Here is a 20361-nt window from a genome sequence, read left to right on the forward strand (position 1 = left end):
TATGAGAAATATAAAAAAAATTAGCAACCATGTATATATATATATATATATATATATATATAAGGAGTATTTCAAGAAGATATTAAAAAACTTAAGGAATGATTCCTTTAAGAACAAGAAAAATTTCTTATAATTCTATATCGAGAAATGCTTTGTTTCAGAGGTACAGAGTATTAAAGATAAAATTAAAAAATAATGTTATCTCTAAGTATCTTTTTTTATAAATATCTTTTTTGTAATTTCTTTAAAAGATGCATCTAAGCAATTATTTAACTATTATATATTATTAACTATCTCAGTAGAAACTTGATTTCTTAATGCAGTGGCGTATTTTTAAGACTAAAACATTGTATTTCTAAGTATTATACATATAAAAATGGCAACAGTAATACTACTTCAAAATTATCCCAGATTATGATCTTTTACTAATACTATACATTAAATGAAAACTATAATTTTAATATTAAATTCTAATTTACACCGATTATCATTTTATTCGCAAAAGTATTTATTTTAGTCTCATTCAGGGCCCGTATTTCAGAAAGGGTGCATTTCTATATATACATGTTTATACAAACACTTATTTTAAAAGGAAATTTTCTCTTAAACTTTTTTAATGTCACTTTGTATACATAAGGTAAAGCTAGAAGAGAGTGTGCAGATTTTGAAAAAAAAAATCAAAAACCGAATATTCATTAATTCTTTAATTAAGTTTATAAATGTGTTCTTTTTGGTTAAATTAAATATGTTTTGTAAACAATATTCATTTACCATTTTTGTTAAAATAATATTATTTTTTTCGTTTACCATTTTCGTTAAAATAATATAGTCATTTTTATTAAGATAATACAGTTTTTTTTCAGAAATTCAATTTTGCACAATCTTTTCTAATCGAGTAGATGAGATTGCGCATGAGTAAAAAAAAAAAATGAATATTGGATTGAAAACAAATTACATATGTAAATTATTTATTTTCATCAAAATTTATTAGAAATAGTTTTAAAATTACAAAAAATAAATAATGATAACGATAGTAATATTAATGATTAAATTTTATTACTATACAATAAATAAATAAATAAATAAATAAATAATAACAACAATAATATTGTAAATTATTTTATGCCTTATGTAAAATGCAAATAAATGCAGCAGATAAAATGAAAAAGAGTATTGTTTATTTAATTTTGAAATTAATTGAAATAAATTTAATTTAATTTTTTCTTCCATTGAAATAAACGAAATTCCTGCACAAATTCTCCTACTTAACTCTTGCGCAAACTATTCTTATTGGGTAAGAAATATTGCATACTCATATGATCGGCATGGAAATTTTCACAGTGACTCAGATTTGCATGAAACACACAACACACACTAGTCTAAATAAAAAACTAACTTATAGAAACTATTGTATTTGCAATTATTTAGAGATAAAGCATTTCTTATAAAAATATACAAAACGTTCCTGAAAATTCAAGCACTTTCCTTTTACAAAATAAGGAGAAAATTATTAATAACACACATATGTAACCGCTTGACATATACTGAAGTTTCCATGAGTGATGTTCTCATGAGTGATTGCTCCTTACACGGCTGCACGTGTATTTTATTCCATCTACTTAAACTTAAAAATGAGCAAATTCTCCTACCGCACATCTCTTGGCATATATATATAGAGGTTTATGTATATATATATACATAAACCTCTATACGATTTATCTTGTTTATTAAATTGAAAATTGATACATATATAATATATACATATTATAATATGCACACATACACTGTCCAAAGTCAGATTGAAACCGTTGATTTTTATTCTCGATTAACATAATTTACGATAAAAATTACGATTAAATTTCTACAGTATTCACCCAGCTATCTGATTGACTTGACTAACCCTAAACTAATACGAATGTACCTATCTGTAGTTTTTAAACTGATAAACCACGCTTCTGTTAAAAATTATTAAATTTTTAAATTTAGTTTTAATATATATATATATATATATATATAAATCTTTCTTCATAAAATAATACTAAAGAAGGATATAGCGTTCTTAATTCATTTATTGTTAGTACAATACTATTATATTTGTTTTTTCTGTTTTATATAAAGTCGGATTTTTATGTTGATATCAAAAATTTAATTTTGTTAAAATTATTATTATTTATGTAATTACCATCACTTCTCTGCAAAATTATTGTCGTGCGTTATCAATTTTACGAAGAAAATTATTTTCATTTTTTATATTTTTGAAAAGTTTCAAGTTGCATTTTCAAATTTCCACTTATTCCGCTCTCTCATAAAACCAACAGTTTATTCGACTGATAGTTTATCATGGCTGTTTCGCAAACGCTGTTGCGCATGGTGCTATATTGTATGACAAGCCTTATATTTCTTTGGCGATCTCGTTCATATGTTTCACATTATATCAGCCGATATTTTTTTCTTTTGCCTTCATTCTTTCATCCCTCTTCGATTATTTCGCTTCTTCAACCTTAGGTACACGTTGGTGTGCGGGAAGGTTTCGAAAGGTATCTGGTACAAATAAGGAATATCGTCTGGAAGAACGTGGTCTGAAGAACGAACGCTCGTAAGGTAGACTTAGAGCGACACAGGGGTGGTTACGGCATTCTTCTTCTCTGCACCTCGCATTTTCTATTTTCTCCTCTCGTATTCTCTTTCTCTCTACCGAGAAAAGTCTTTTCCTTTCGCGCGAGTTGATAGGAAGAGAGGGGACGACCACAAAATATCCGTGCTGCGTATCGTTGCCAGGCCTTTTTCTCGAGAACAGAAAAGAGAGAAGGACAACTATAGTTCGTGTCTCGATATCGGTCGATCATAAGATGTCTTTGTGTCGCTTTGTGGATCGATTCTGCCGTCATTTGTGTTACGATGGATTACTCCCTTTTCCATTCCCCATCCAATGGACTCATTTTTGCTAGCTGCCATTTGGCGAGAAATCGAGACCTTTGAAAGGATTAGGATTTGATTCTTAATCGAAAGTCCAAGAATCGAGTGACCCACGTCAATTTTTCGCAACGACCCTCAATCAATTGGTAAGAAAGCTGTATTATCGAAGTAACATTCGCGAAGTGTATATAGAATGTAGAATAAAACTTAAATATAGAGAAAAATTTTGAAATATTAGGACCGATATAGAGTAATATTAATTTATATAACGTTATAAATATTAAAAATAATCATGAGCAAACATGTGTGCAATAAAATTAATTAAACTTAGACTGTTATATTTATCAAGATTTAGTGTTTTAATATATAAAACTATATGCGATTGCATTTACTTTAAAATATTGTATCATAATAATTGCCTTAGATAATATTATACATTTCAAGAATAATAAACAAAGGTATAAAAAGTTATAAAAATAACGATATAAAAGTAAAAAATATAGACAAATGTTACTTTTAATATTTTATCATGCGTAGAATCTCTCGCAAATTTTTTTATTTTTGCTTTTGTCCACCTTTCTCTTTACAATTTTTTATTTGAAAATAGCGACGCTATCGTATATAAACATTTCGCATTCATTGTCGTTCTTTTAACTTCTCGCAACGATTACCGTCGTACAATCCAGCGTGCTATTTCATTTTTTTGTCTCTTTCTCACTCTCTCCCCTTTCCCCCTTCTCTCTTTCTTGTGAAGATCCAGCAGTCGTTTATTTATGTTTCATACTCAACGTTGCTTCCGGTGTGTAATAACAATAGAGTGGACGGACGATAGCGAAGCTTAAGAATGACGTTATGGCAATGGTGAGATAATAATGAAAACACTGGACTAGAGTGTACGGTGAGAGAAACCAAATACATAGATGCTTTCGGGCTGCTTCATCTACGTGATACAGGACGAAAGAAAGCAAGAACTTTCCTGAAGCACGAAGAAAACTGAACCCTCATTTTTTTCCGGTTTTATCCTTCCGTCCGTTCGCACCTTCTTTAATTCCCGCCTCTCCACGGGGATAAAGTAGAACGAAGGTTGCCGAGACCGTCATTAATAACTTTTAATATCGTTCACTGCCCAGAAAAGTCATTTCCGGATATTTGTTCTACCACAATATCTCTAGGTTAGCTAACACCGCTATTTATTGTGATTACTGCCGCCACGCCGCTTAATAATCTTCTAATCTTAAGATTGACGAGAAAATTGTTTACTTTCAAGTTTATTTTACGAAATAATTGAATATTTTATGGCGTTTAATCATTTTGTAAAATTCTGAGAAACTTTGGATGCGTAATAAAACGAATGAACAAATATTTATATGTATGTATAAAATAGTATTAAAATGATGGATGTTTAATTAAAATCTGTTTATTGCTGACACTTTATAAGATAAAAATAAAATAATTTTTTTCAAGTAATTATTAGTTAGTAAAAAAAGGAAATTATAATTTTTTAAATAATTTTATTTATTTAATTAATCTATTCTTTAGTTAATCTTATTTCTATAAACGCATTTTTAAATTGAAGAGTACATATTGATGGTGTTTTGTTATGCTTTGCTCCTTATCTTTCTCTGCTTATTTATACATACAGCTGCTGTTTTATACATGACGCCAGCTACTGAGATCGCGATAACGTTAGCAAAGTTAGCGAAAGTCGCTACCAAACTTCCCAAGATTCACGTCTTCATTACGACATTGATGTAGGAGAATAATTTCTCGAGCTACTCTATATGCATAATTTAGTATCAAATGTTTACTAATGACGTTACATAGAAAACTGATATTACTAGAATGTTATGAAATTAAAATTAAATTAACGTTTTTTTTATCATTAATGTTATAAGCATTATTATAAACATTTAGATAAATTACAAATATTTAAATTATTTTTTAATAAATATTTTTTTTCTAGTATTTTATATTTTATAAATAGATACATATCTTATCAGTGCTTCTTTACAATTTGTATTTGAATATTATAATTTATTAATAGCGAGTTGTTGAATTTAGGAATCGTGCTAAGATGATTCTTGATTCTTCTTAAGAAAGTACATTTGCACTCTTCTGCGTGAATAAAGACTTAGTTTAATCTCTGGAGAGCTACTTAGTGAGGGAAATTTGTTCGATCAAAAAGCTTTCTTGTGGAAAAGCACTGGTTGGCTATCACCACGGTGACGAAGAGTCCTAATTATCACTTGGTCGGATGTGGTAGGATCGTTCACGGAAATTTATCTCACAAATCTTCGTAGTTTCATCGATTTTCTTTCTTGGCCTTTCACTTTTCTTTCTTCTATTCTTTTTTTATTTTTATCCAAGATTTGCATGCTTTGATCATGTAACTTCTTATTCTTTTTTTTAACAATATCTATTCTTTATAATTCAAATTCAATATTTTTATAGCACACACATACCCACACTTGGAAAAAATTAAAACTATACTTTATATTTCTCTTTTTGATGATAATACAGGTACAATTTTTATATAAATGTAAATTAGATCATACATTAATCCGTGAATAATACTGTTTAATTGTCTGAATCTTAATTGTCTAAATTTTGATTAATATGTCTTTTTTTATAAAATTTATTTTACTTTAAGCAGCACTAAAGCCCCTGTAACTTTGTTGTTATTTTATGAAAAGAATAAACATCTCGTATTATTATATTTTCGTTGTTATATATAGGTATATATAAATTTTCTAAAAAATCGCAAAATATAGAAGCGGACTATAATATTTAGTATTAAATAAGACGCGTGGATGTACGCTTGCAATAAACAATTAGAATATCGTCAGTTCATTTTTTGAAAGACGTGTAAATTGATTCACACGTGCGATGTAGCTTATTGAAGGATGGCAAGAGGAATAATCCCGGGATCAACGAATCCGGGGATTCACGAACTCGAGGATTCGACGACCCGAATACGTTTTATTTACCTTTGAAAAGTGGGTTCTAAATTTCGCGTCTCGACGGCTCCACTAAAGTCGCCCTTTTCCTCCCTGATGAAAAGGGATAGGGAATATTTTCGAGCAGACTAACCATGAAATGAGATACGCGGAGAAGTTGACCCCAGCAGGTATATAGTGATCGATGAAGGTTCGAGGGAGTTGGGGCTCGCTACTTCGCGTGTGAGCATCATTTCGTCGTCGGGCACCTGTGTACGTGCTCACGACAGGGGATCGCATGTGTTCGTATACTTTTGGTTCGTATACTCTTCGAGATGGTCCTGGGGTCGAGAGAAAGACCTGCACTCGAGCACTAGACGATGTTTTCTTTTCGAAAGAGAATAGGAACTTTTACACCGCTCGTCTAGGGATTTCTTCGAAAAGGGCAACTCCCTCGATAGATAAGCCTTCAGGAAGGATACGTGCCCGCCACCTCGAGAAGAGTGACGTCTATCCTTCGGACACTCCAGATCGCTTGTTCACCAAATGTGAGTGGATGAAATGTGAGAATGTCCGAATGGTTTTTGAAAATGTCGATAACAATACACGTCTCTTTAATCTTCTTACATTTTTGACGGAAACCCGAATTGACCGTTATAGTTGAATAGAAAAAAAAAAATAATATTTATGTTCTAATAATAAAAAACTAACTGATTTAAACAGAGGCTCCCTTGCGAATATTTAATATTAATCATAATCATATATTAATTATATAACAGTATGTGTGCACAAAACGCAGATGTGCCAGTAAAGTATTATGTCAATAATGCATTACTGTAACACTAGTCTTATTGATCTATTACTAATGTCTATGAAAATATGTGATTCTTCATAGAATTTCAGTTCATTCTAAGAGCACTTTACAGTATACTTCGCTAATTCATTCGATATGTATTGTATTGTGCTCAATATTGTTTAATACTAACTTTGATTGAGTAAGTTTTCTCGTTTTATTTACGTTATGAATAGAATTACATTATAAGCAAAATTATTTATTGGTTATCCAAGCTTATTGAACAACAAATATGTAGAGTTATGTAATTAATTATATAAATTAATTAAAGCTAATTTAAATATAAATTAATGCAGTTACATTGTCAAACTTAATTTATTACAAATATGTAAAGGTTATTAAACTGTTTACATATGACGGAATACGGAAATTTTTGAACAAAAAAAACATATGTTTTAATTTTTAGATGTGAAAAGATAAGATTTATCCTTAAATATCAGCTTTTTAAAAATATTTGATAAACTTTGATAAAATTTAGTTTGATGAATATTCTAGTAAAATTCATTACATTCTAATAAAAATTGAAATGCGTGAACAAATTTGCAATAAATTCAACGCGGTTGTTAACATCAGCAGATATTTTTCACGGTTTTCATTTCGACAATTTGCCAAGCGATTTCAATCGCCCGGAAACGATCAACGCGTTTTCGGGTTGACGCACCGACATTACATCGCAAAACGAGACGAGAATATTCCGCGTTTATTCTTTCAAAAATGACGATAAAATACACACGTAGAAGCTGACGGTAGAGCGATGTGACAACGAAATCGTGTTAATTTTACGGATACGGCAGCCGTCGTCGTCTTGTACGAAGAAAGCTTTTCGCGCCTCGGTTCTACCTGCAAATAATATTCGCGAAAACTGACATAAAGATGTAGATGTGTGCCGTACGGAAACGCTTGTCGAACGAAATATCTCTCCACAGTTGAAATCCTCAAAGAAATATTTTATAACATCTCTCTGCGCGGGGTGTGTTCGTGTCGGAAACCCAGATATATTCAACCGTGTTCCATCGCTGCGAATCTTATTCCTACTCCGTGTCTTTCTCTCGCTTTTCGATTATCCACACGATTGCCACAAAGGATTGTCTCGATGGTCGAGAAGTATTATCTCTTCAGCGATTACAAGATGGGTCGATGATCCCACACAGTTATAGTGCAAGTGGAGTTATTTTTTTTTTTCTCTAAACATAGCAAGCAAATATATTTGCTTTAAGGATAAAATAAAAATTATGAATGAAAATTGGAGAGATATATGCTAGCATTTTGTAATGTAATTTTATGGATTTTATTAATGTTATTTTAACGATAATATTATAATAATTTAAAAAGTATAGAATAACATTAAAGAATTATCGTATTATAAATCATGAAATAATATTATAACGTTAAAGACGTTTTCTATCTTTCGAAGTGTTGCAAAACACTTTAAGTTACACAACATTTGGACATAAATTTACAACTTTCATAAATTAAAGCGTTTATTCTTCTTTGGCGGCATCTTCGTTCCAACAGGCACAATAATGGATCGGAAGAGATACAACAGGAAAACAATAAGTTTTCGTAAGAACAACGTTCCTTTCAAGCGAGCAAAAGCAACCAGAATTTATCGTGAATAAATCTGCGTTATATGTATCGATCCTGTTCCAAATGTTTTATCTTACTAAAATTTAAAGTAGACTAAATCTTTTATCTTACTAAGATTTAAACTAAAATTTAAAGTAGAAAGACATCTTCACAAGATCTTTTACTGGTTTTTTCAAAAAGATTTTGTAGGAATTTAACTTTAATTATATATACATATATATATATATATATATACATTATTCAATTGAAATTTTGATATTGAAATTCTATGCATAATTAAATTGGTTTTTCACTAAATAATTTAAATAATTTGTTAAATCGTTGCTATATATAGTCATAATAATCTTGTTTAAGAGTAAAACATCATGTAAAGTTGTAATCACATCACAGTTGTAAAGAAAAATGCAACGCGCTATGTTACTGAAATCTTAATTAATTATTCAGAATGTTATCATTTTATTTCAGATGAAAATGGGAACGTGTTGGTTCGCAATATGGGTGCTTCTCGTCTGTTTTATCAGTGATGCGCGACCTCAATACAGAGATAAGAATATAAGTGAGTATTTATATCGAAATTTTTGCTGTTTAATCATTTCGGTTTTGCATAAAATATAAGTGTTCGAGAATAGCCATAAGTGAGAGATTTTTAAATTTTTAATAGTAAAAAGTCAAATATATACATACTAAATTATAAAAAAAAAAAAATTTATTGAAATTAGTATTAATAACAAATTAATGTAATTAGGCAAAGTTATTTTAAAAAAAAACTCCTCATTGAATTACTTATACAATTAATAGATAATTCGTAACGTTTTAATGAATATATTGATCACTATACACCGATATAGAGACACTGGCAATTCATCTTACTTCAACTTTAACGAACCGTTTTAATCGTGAAAGCAAATCCAGATCTACGATTGCCTGGCTGCACAATGACAGATGATCTTTTGCGCTTCGAGAAATGATGTTACTGTAGAGACTAAGTGCTCAATAAATTACCTTTGCCAGGACTCTAACTGTCCATCCGTTTTACGTAACTATCATCGAGATAGTTCATGCTCAAACGTTTCACTCGTCGTCGCGATAAATTAAGCGGTTAATCGCAGAAAAGCGATGAGCGCACAAGCAATTATGCGGCTTGGTGAATGCACATCGCTTGAAAATAACACGCCGCGTTTAAACCGGTGTTGCGCAAATCGTTGGACATTAAATTCACAAAATTTGTACACCCCATTGTAATTACTTTTAACTTCCATTCCACTCGTCAAACGAGCGAGCAGTTAAGTGTCGTTTCATGATTTAGTCGCGGTTTGCAATCGTTGACGCAGAAGTTTAAATAACATGAACGTTGAAAAATAGCTTTACTTTCCTACATATAAATTAATCTACTAAATTATCTACAGAATTGCAATTTTAAAAAATTACAAAGAAATAATTTATTTCTATAAAATATAGATTGCTTTTTAATAAATATTTAGAATAGGAAAAGCCAGATCAAAATGTGATGATTTTGATTGAGATGGATCTTTCATGTTTCTTAAAAAATGGTTAGGGATTTTCAGAAAGATGAAGGGGGAGAGTCCTTTTTCCGTCCATGCATTTTATTTATTACGTAAATACAATAAATTTGCTAAGAGCACGATCTATGAAATATACTTCCGAAAATATGTGAAACCTTTTTTGATTTATAACTTTTTAATAGGCAACGATGGCTACAATTTTTTGATTGATCTTGACATATGTTGTCAAGATCAAGATGATTCGACCTGGCTGTTCTTATATATATAATGATTTTCTTTTATTGTTTATAATTTTCAAGCTGACTTTTGACTGGAGTGTTAAAATATATAAAAATTCTGTAGTAGCGACAGCTTTATTACTGATATAAATTTTTATAATGTATATTTTTTTGTCTCTTTTTGCACATTTGAATGTTGCAAGTTTATAAAACGCATTGTTTATAAAACACACGATATGACTATATTAGCTGCATGGAGAAATTTTTACCAATTCAATCTTACAATTAATTGTGTAAAGTAAATTGCGCGTAATTAGCGATCATCCATCTCTGATAAAGATTTGTTTTTTTGATAATTAATTATGTGTTTTTGTTCCTTTTTCCAAACTTTATGGGATAAAAGATTATTGATTTTAGTAGAGTCATTTGTTTAGTCATTTTTATTCTTGTCATTAACCTTGCATCTTGTACAAGAAAATTTAAAATCAATACGAATACTTCTTTTCTGAAAATCTCGGTTATGTTTCATGGTATTTAATCGCATTTCTGTGTATTTTCTGACGAGAAAAGTTTATCGTTCATTGCGACAGAGACGGTAGGAAATTAAATCTACATCTTTACTTCGTCTTTCCTTCAAAGATCTTTAATTTGTCCGGGAACGATTACTCGGAATTGCGAAGGAGTCTTAATGTTTCCTTTTTCCCAGTGCACACGAGAACGGTTTTCCGCAGGATTAAATCCTTTAGAACCGACACGAAGTTAATTAGACCCACATGTCGCCTTTTACCGATAAGGATTACACCATTCTCTTGTATCCTGTGTTCTCTTCGCGTTTTACTTACAAATATAGACATCTGAGACATAGCAATAAATAAATCATAAAATTGCAATAGAATTTTAATACGATCCATGATATCAATTATAATAAATTATTTGACACGGTTATTTATCAAATTTGTATTTAGAAAAATGTAGAAAGTGACACGTAAAGAGAAAAAAAATTATTATTTTATATAATTATAAAAATAATCAAGAAATATATAATGTTCTTTTTAGAAAGAAGGAAGAGGTAAATAGTAAATAATGTTTACAATCGATTCTTTATTTTTTTTTTTTTTTTTTTTTTTTTTTTTTTTTGTTAAATTTATTTTATACACTTAATGTTTATATTATCTGCAATTTTTGCTTTTGATTTTTACAGACTGTTCTTTAACAATTTATTAATTTGTGCGGTAAATTAATAAAAAATATGTACTTATATTGTGAGTGTAATCGTTAAGAACATATCGGACGAGAAAATCGTTTGCGTTTAAAATGAGGCGCAGTCGATTCTCATATATGTCGACTTCCAGACCACGGAGCTGCAAAGTTCACCTCCGAGACAGACTATAATGGAGGGTAGAATACTTTGTCTCGCAGGTAGTTTCTGTAGTTTCTACATAAAATTTTTGCAGCTCGGGCAACCACGAAATGAATACGGCGCGTACAGACACTTTATCCACTCAATAAACTCGAACCCGATGAAATCGAGAGGCTGTTGAATTCGAGCGAGTGCCGACGAATGATGCTACGCGAGATTGGAAGCAGATTGGGAGAATACATCAGCGATATATAAAGAAATTCGATGTCGCTGATCCTCGAATAAGAACGAGGAGGATGGTTAGAAGATCGAATTAAGTGAGAATATCGCATGCAAAAAAGTTTGAAATGAATATCTCCGCCGTGAAAAATCGACAGAAATTCTTAGTCGCCCTCTTATACCTGTTACGTTTGAGAAAATTGCTCGCGGGCACTATTTTATTCATCCTTCGAATTATGGAAATCTCTTATAAGGTATTCGATTCGATTCGCTTCTCCTATTAATGACTTAAAATGAAACGTACCTTTATTAAGTTTAGAATTTATGATTTATTCCATACTTTTCAGACTTTTATTAAAGATCTTTTTCTGTATATTTACAGATAAAAGAAATCTACTTTTAATATAAAAATCAGCTTTCCGTTATTATATCGGTTATTATATCAAATCTTTTAAAATATAGTAATTATAGTAATATTATTTTAATGAAAATTATAAAGAATATTTCTATCAAAATGTTTAATTTTGATATGATTTGTATTGTGTAATAAAGTTATATCAAATTGAGTAAGTCGAATTAATTGAATTTGTGTTGATATGTACTGTGACTTATTAAATTGTGTAAGAAATATCATGAAAAAATAGAAGCGTCACTTTTTTTGAATGTATGTAGTGATTGCAAGTAGAGGGTGTTACTGCTAAAAAGCTTTCTTCTCAAAGAGAACTTCAGAGTTTGTTATGCTCGCGTCTAGGAGCATATAATAGGCAATCAGTGTTGGACAGATATAATTAAAGCGGAATTGAAATCAGGGTTTTCCCCTGAGCGAGTAGATTCTCGTCGTTGGAAAATTGGTACCTAATTGATATTCTGACGAAAATTGAAAATTCTATTTTAATGGAAACCAGTGACACTTAATGAGAATTGGAATTTTCATTCTGGCGACGCGCAACGATGATATCGTCGGATTATAGACTCCCTGTTAATAGATTCTGTAATAATGTAAAAGAGCAATAAAATTTTACAGTCGTAACTGATAATCTCCGACGTCACTATAATATATGTGCGCGCTTGAGTAAACAAATCGGCATTCGGTACGACAAAAACTTTATTTGCATCAGTGTTTGATTAAACCGACGTATTTAACATTAACAATATCGGAACAATACTCTCGCGTGTCTCTTCTCTTTCAAAATTCGTTTAGCAAATGAATTGCGAGTACAATGATCGCTGATACATTGTTCATACTGATCACGATTTCATCGGAGAATTTCGCTCATTGATTAAACTTTTGTTTAAACACAAAGATCGAATTATTCGGAAAATTACGCTGTTGATTATTTTATACGTATGTGTAATAACAATAAAATAAAATTATCTATATTTTCGATTTTTTTTTCATTTATATATATATATATATATATATATATATATATATATATATATATGTATATTATATACATATACAGACGAAAATGTCGAGGCATCAATAATTTCTGAATTATAAACGATTAAAAAAAAGGCGCTTTTAGCAAACTAAACTTGTTAGAGTTATCAAAACTACATTCTTTAGTTAATTTCAGGTAGAGCTTACTGTAATAGAATTTTAATTTAAGGCTTATAAAGATATAATGTTAAAAATTGGAAACTTGCAAAAAATGATGACGTCTCTCGATATTTTCGTTGAGAAAAAATCGAGTCCAAATGATCTCAAAAATCTGCCCGAATTAGGAGATTTTTCACCAATTATAGGATACCCTGTACATATATATATATGTATAAATATGATGAAAAATTTTCGAAACACAATGTAGTGAAAAATAATTAAATTTTTCGATTGTTAATTACTTTATTAAAATTTAATTATTATATTAATATAAAATGCTGCTTCAAAAATCGTAATTAAAATAGGGGAAAGAAATTACAGTAAACAAATAGCTTGATGAAAAAAATGTTTCTTTAATCGATTCTTATGTTAGATTTAGTTTACAATCACGATTTTAATTGTAATCTTTTAACAGCCGAAATAAAAGTGATCTAAACTTAAACAAAAAAAAAAAAAAAAAAAAAAATATTAATATATATGAGGCAACAACAGTTAATGATAACTGCGGATATTAAAACACGTTTATATTAATAAAAAATTGTTGCAGTTGAAATTGCATACTCTGTATTTCTCTCGTAAATTGATTTATTATATTAATATATAATTTAATTATTACTTTAGAATTATTATTTTAGAATATATAAGGTTGTTGCAATTGTCAAGATTTTATGTAAAAATTACTATTGCTATTGTTATTAGCACTGGAAGCCATGCATAATCGTAGTACAAAATGAGCCGATACAGACTTAGCGCTATGTGTTTAGATAAGATTTTAGTGCCAATCGGATTTGCGTTCGGGCGTTTATGGCTTGCCGACATCGCAATCCAGAGCGAACGACCGTTCGAATCTATTTCGAGGTATGATTTACGTTACGGCGTACACGCACGTCTCCCTTTAACGCCACCATGCCAGCACGCTGCTTTTCTCTCTGTTCCTCTTTCTCTCTCTCTCTCTCTCTCTCTCGCGCGTGCGCGCCCTTCATCCTTGTTCCTATTGAAACGAAAAAAAGTACCATTGTCCACCCGATGCAGTACTGCATTGTATGCGTAGCTGCGATACCTCGATGATTTCACACTCCACGGTTTCGTTGCTGAAGCCCGGTATTTTCGTTTCGCGTCATTTGCCAACCGGTTAGACTGTTCACTATTCGTATTTTCAAGGATTCCTCACTGACTTCGTATTCTAATAAGAAAAAGTTACAGTTAGAAAATTAAATTTATATATATAATAATGCTGGAAAATGCTGCTTCAAAAATCGTAATTAAGATAGGAGAAAGAAATTACAGTAAACAAATAGCTTGATGAAAAAATGTTTCTTTAATCGATTCTTATGTTAGATTTAGTTTACAATCACGATTTTAATTGTAATCTTTTAACAGCCGAAATAAAAGTGATCTAAACTTAAACAAAAAAAAATGTATATATATATATATGAGGCAACAGCAGTTAATGATAACTGCGGATATTAAAATACGTTTATAATTAATAAAAAATTGCATACTCTGTACTTCTCTCATAAATTGATAATATAATAATAATGTATGCACGACGAACAAATAGAGTAAAGAGCTTATTATTTGTAATATAATATTGAAATTACATACTATGCAAACAACGAACAATTTCCGAAAGTAAATTGAAAATAGCAATCGCATCGACGAATAGTCGCAATGGATTTATTTGAGCACGATTTAAATGAAATTTTTACAAAGTTTTGCCGTCCGATTCGCGATGCGGGCAATAAAAGTGGAAAGAGGTCACCGGAGTCATTCTACGCGGAAAAGTTTAACCTACGAAATATCCGGGAGGAGAACGGACCGATCGGAAACCGGAACTTCGGATAATTGCGTCGGTAGGATTGAGGGAAAGTTCGCTGATTTTCCCGAAACGATTGGACGGGCACGTTCTCTCTCTCTCTCTCTCTCTTTTTCTCTCGTAACCTCCAGCGCAATCCTTGCGATTCATACTATGTTGTGCTTTTGTTGGCAACACAAATGTTACAATAGTTTGTACAAAGCGTTGTAAATATAGCATATAGGATAGCTATTTTAGTTTCTATGCTCCATATATTCGCGAATTTTCTTCCAATATCAAAGGACCTTTTATTGTTATAGAGTACAAATCTCTTTCACAGGATATAAAATCAAAATATAAATATAACTTGAAACAGCTACACAGTTTATATCAGTTATATTGATTTATTTCCAAAATACTATTTTCTCTTTTGCATAACAACTTTGTTAGTAATACAAGAATAAAAAATCTGCTTTCCAGAAGTCGGTATCTATGATCAATCGTATTATTTGAATTAGAAAAAATACGTAACAATGCTGACACGCAATAAATAATAGCCTGCATTTTTTCATAATAATCCGTGTCTGCACATCGGCGAATTAACTAAAAATTATTGCCGTACATCCGCTGTAATAGACCATCGTTTTAACTCGCAACGTGATATGACACGTAAAAAGAAAAAGCAAATAAATAAAAATAGGAGCAGAGTAGATTTACGATTGGCATGCTGATTTATATTTACATCAAGAGTTGAGCGTAACGATTTTCGCAACGGATCTCTATTCTTGTTCAGATTGTTAACGAGTATTCCGTTCTCCGTGTTTCTCTCGCTTTTCTTATATAATAATATTTCTATTACACATCGAACATTAATAAACACTCAATTTCATCGCTTGTTTAAAGTGTTTTTTCTCGTTAGAAAAAAGGAGAGAGAAAGAGAAAGAAGCTTTGTGTAATAAATTATTATACATTTAATTGTTTGACTAGGCTGTTATAAAATTGAAATACAATGCACATTTTTGAAATCTTTTTCTGCCTCGTTATTCCTCATGCAGTATTATGTGCAATACAATTATTTTTTATTGCCTTTGAATACTGTATTTTTGATAAATCCAATATATGTGCATTATGCTTTATGGAGGTATATTACGCCAAGCTTATCTGTGTGTTTTATAATGTTCTTATGTTTTACTCAGTAATTAATATTGGAAATTGTATTAATATCGTTAAATTAAAATATGTTAATTGTTATTCTTAATATTATTATAGTTAATACCCTTATGAGCTATTTGCTACTGATATAAAATGCTGCAAAGATCTTCTATTTAAATAACGTAGAAATATATATATATATTTTTTTTTTCTACGTTATATACATATATTTCTACATTATTTAATGGAAAATTCTAACAGCATTTTATATCATACCTTAACTATTTTATATATACATGTAGATTGCAGTAAATATAATAAAAAAATTAAACACATACTTTTCCTTGTCTCTTTCACTTTCTTTTAGAAGATTAATAAAGAAATTATTTAGATATTTTACATTGACAGCGTGATGACGTTTAAATCGTAATTGTACTGTATTGGCAAGCAGTCCTTTAAAATGTTCCGAGATGGTAGCAGTTGCATCCTGCATGATAACGTATTTCGCGCATAATGTGACGCTACATTACATGAGTGACGTGCATTATAGGAACTTACATAGTCGGAAGACGCTCCGTATTTTAGGTAGTTTGAAGCCACAAAGTTACCCATGAGACTTACTCATCCGCTCGTAAAGCTTTCAAGCAAAATTGCGAAACTTTTTTCAAATGTTCAATATTACTTTTGTCACGTTCTTTAGTGCGCTATATTAATAAGTTTTAACGATATCATATCAATTGTTAAAAATAACTTTTAATGTGACATCATTATGCTACATAATTTGCATAATAAATAAATAATCATTATTGTAAACTTAATTAGTAACAATAAGTTTATGTCGTATGTATTATAAAATATATTAAAGAATTAAGAATGTACTGATTATTATTATATATTAAAATACATTAACACTGTTTTTTGAAATAAAGTAATTTTAACAGTATTTTAAATTGCATTAAAAATGTAAAAAAATGTTTTATTTTTTAATTAAATTTCAATACGAAATTAATAGTATCTCGTCGGTGACAACGCTTTTAGTAGATTATTATTCAACTTCAATTGCATTAAAAATAAATGTAAAAAAATGTTTTACTTTTAAATCAAATTTCAATACGAGATTAATATAGTATCTCGTCGGTGACAACGCTTTTAGTAGATTATTATTTAACTTCAATGTATACACGTTATATATTCACATAAATGTTATGTTACTTTTCTCTTATCAGTTTACTTTGTTATTTCATGCTGTGAAATAATTGCAGACATTTATGAAGTTTCTATGATGATTGTGTCAAGCTTCCGGATTACGCGCGCTTTATCTCATGATGCTTTTAAGGGACCTCTGTGTGAGGCACTAACTTTCTATGTAATTTCGGAGCTATTAGAATAGCGTCTCATATCTTAGATTCTAAGAATCTAGACACTATGTATATACTCTGGTAGCAGTTCAAACATTTACTGCAAGCATCAATGTAATTCGCCGCAAGGTTGCAAATTTTAAGAATATGCGACCGATAGCTGCGGTATTTCTAACACGCGGCATTAGCTCTCTTCGAAGATTGAAAATTGAATTTTTATTGGAGACTAAATATTTCATGTGCCCATGAACGCACTAACGTCTCGCATGAATAAATCGTTCGTTGGACCCGCGATCGTCATTAATGTTTCATAGGGATTTTATGGACGCGAATATTTCCGAAAATATTCCGAATAATGTGTTTTATTTAATCGTATGCATTTATATTCCAATATGCGATATTACATAATGAAGAAGTTTATTTAACGATACTAATTAAAAATATTTCTCGAATTACAATTTTCAAAATATTAACAATTGATACAATATCTTGCGTTTTAAATTGGCAGCCTATATAATGATTAAATTAATGAAATGGATGATTAAATGGATAATTAAAAGGATTATAAAAAAATATTTACTTGTATTTTTATTAACTTAAAAAAAGTATATATATATATATATATATATATATATGTGCGTGTGCGCGCGCGCGTGTGTGTGTGTGTATTATATAATAAAATTAGTTATAGATACAACATATAACAGAGATTTACGTATAATTCATTATATAATTTAAGAAATGCTGAAGAATATTTTTCCGCAACTTTTGATGAAAATATTAAATTTAAATTATTATACATATATAAAATCAATATTACTTTGAAATAATCAGATAATTTAAATTGTTATTTTTATTGTAGTAACTTAATAATTAGAGCGATATCACAAGATATTCGATAATGCTTAGCTATTAATGAAAAAACAACAGTTTCTATCGAATTAATAGAGTTTCAAAGACAAAGTTTGTGGATTGTGTTTTACTCGATCTTTAATATATTGAGCACTTTGGGATGTTCGAACAGACTTTTCACGACTTGTGTTCACGAGTTGTGAGCTCATTAAATTTAAATGACATTCTGGCGTAAATACTGAAAGAAGGCCGCGCTCTGTCATTCCGCGACATTTTGAAATCCTCCGAAACGGCCGGTCGTTAAACAGAAAACAGCTCTCAATGCTCACATACACAGGCATACATACTCACACGAGAGTCCTCATAGATGCGGCAGTAATCCTGCTGATGCTGATATGAACCCAGATCGAAAGCTCTTCTTCGTTGCACCGCGTTTTATGAAAAAAGATAACAGTCACGTGAAAGCCGGTGTGTCATTTGATACTTTCGTATTCGTAATCATTTGACGAATGTAACGCGGTATATGGTCAGTTTATTTTGCGCGTCGTGAATTTTTATTCGGTGGAAAAATATCACCGACCGCGGATCTCTTATTGATGTCCTCGCCTATATCTTTTCCATTTTGTTATTTTTATTTATTTTTTTTTTTTTTTTTTTTTTTTTTTTTGTAAATAATATTTCTAGTGAAACCAGGTAATACCAGAGTCTTGAAAAATATTACCTCGTCATTTAAATTATTTTTTTTACAAATTGGTTCAATAAAATTAAAAAGAAAAGAGAAATAAGAGAAAATATATTATTAATAAATATATTATTATAAATATTTATAATAATATGTATATTATTATTTAAAATATTATTAATAAATTTATTGTAATAAATTTAATATCAAATTTAGTCAAATATTATATAATAATTATCGAGAGAATAATATTAAAATGTCTTTCATTTCTGAGTCTAAAAAACAAACTATCCAATATTAGAGAAATACATTGTGGAAGAAGTATGTATCGATTTCGTTTAACTAGTAGTCAGTATATCACTCTTTCAAAACCGGAAAGAACAGCAAAACGCCAATGCGGCAGTTTTATAAAAAGGAAAGAAAAAGCAATATTGGCTGCAATAATTCCGCGGAAGCGTCTTTATTTTTATTTTACTGTCGTTCTTACTCCCCACGTATATTATCTACGCATATCGATGAAACAGTATTGAGTTTCGTATGAAAAGATCTCGTGATACTTTTAGCATATTATAAAACAATGACAATTTCTATTTGTGCAATATAATATTTATTTTGTTTAAATAAACAGATATGAATTATTTATAAGAATACACAATAAAGAATTATATTTATGTACAGTAATTACGAATACGCAATTTTCTTGATTTAAAAGATAAAAATAAAAAAATAATATTTAAATTATTCACAGAAAGTATTTAGACTATAGATGAGATCAAGAGATTATAAGTTGTATGTTTGACAAAACTTAAAATAATTAGTGTCTTAAAAAAATTCTATACATATGTAATTTTATCAGAAATGATAAATTATATATTACGTACAATAATAATTTATAAACGCTTTATAAGGTTCAATTATTTTACTTTTTGACTATTATCATAGAAATATTGAACTATTATCATACTTACTATTATATATTTCTTATATTTTTCGTATCTATTCATCTTTTCAATTCGAGATTTCTTTGCGAAGAAGCTTGTGCGATCGCTTTCAATTATGGAAAAAACTGCCAATTAGGAAACATATTCGAATTGCGTCTATCAAGAGCCGCATTACGCAATAAGCAGCGAGTACTCGACAAAGCATCCAGCGAAAGAATCAATAAAAAGCTGGTACATCATTTGTAATATTATTTTTTTATTCCTACGATATCATTCTCTTGGCAAAATCTTATAAAAATTAAAAATTATAAAGAATAAAAATTTACACATATATTCAAAAGATATAAGAAAGTGCAAAAGAATTTA

The 20361-nt window shown here is 29.7% G+C and overlaps 1 protein-coding gene across 20 annotated transcripts in view; it reads left to right on the top strand.

Annotated features, from left to right (window-relative positions):
• LOC140666630 (uncharacterized) overlaps positions 1-20361 on the top strand; it is a 158194-nt gene that overhangs the window by 82224 nt on the left and 55609 nt on the right. For all 20 annotated transcript variants that reach the window (XM_072894166.1, XM_072894156.1, XM_072894112.1 and 17 more), the window contains one exon: positions 8758-8848. In XM_072894166.1, coding sequence (XP_072750267.1) covers positions 8758-8848 — 91 coding nt within the window. The remainder of the gene's footprint in view (positions 1-8757; positions 8849-20361) is intronic.

Source organism: Anoplolepis gracilipes, chromosome 1 (assembly GCF_047496725.1).
Source record: "Anoplolepis gracilipes chromosome 1, ASM4749672v1, whole genome shotgun sequence".
Lineage (NCBI taxonomy): Eukaryota > Metazoa > Arthropoda > Insecta > Hymenoptera > Formicidae > Anoplolepis > Anoplolepis gracilipes.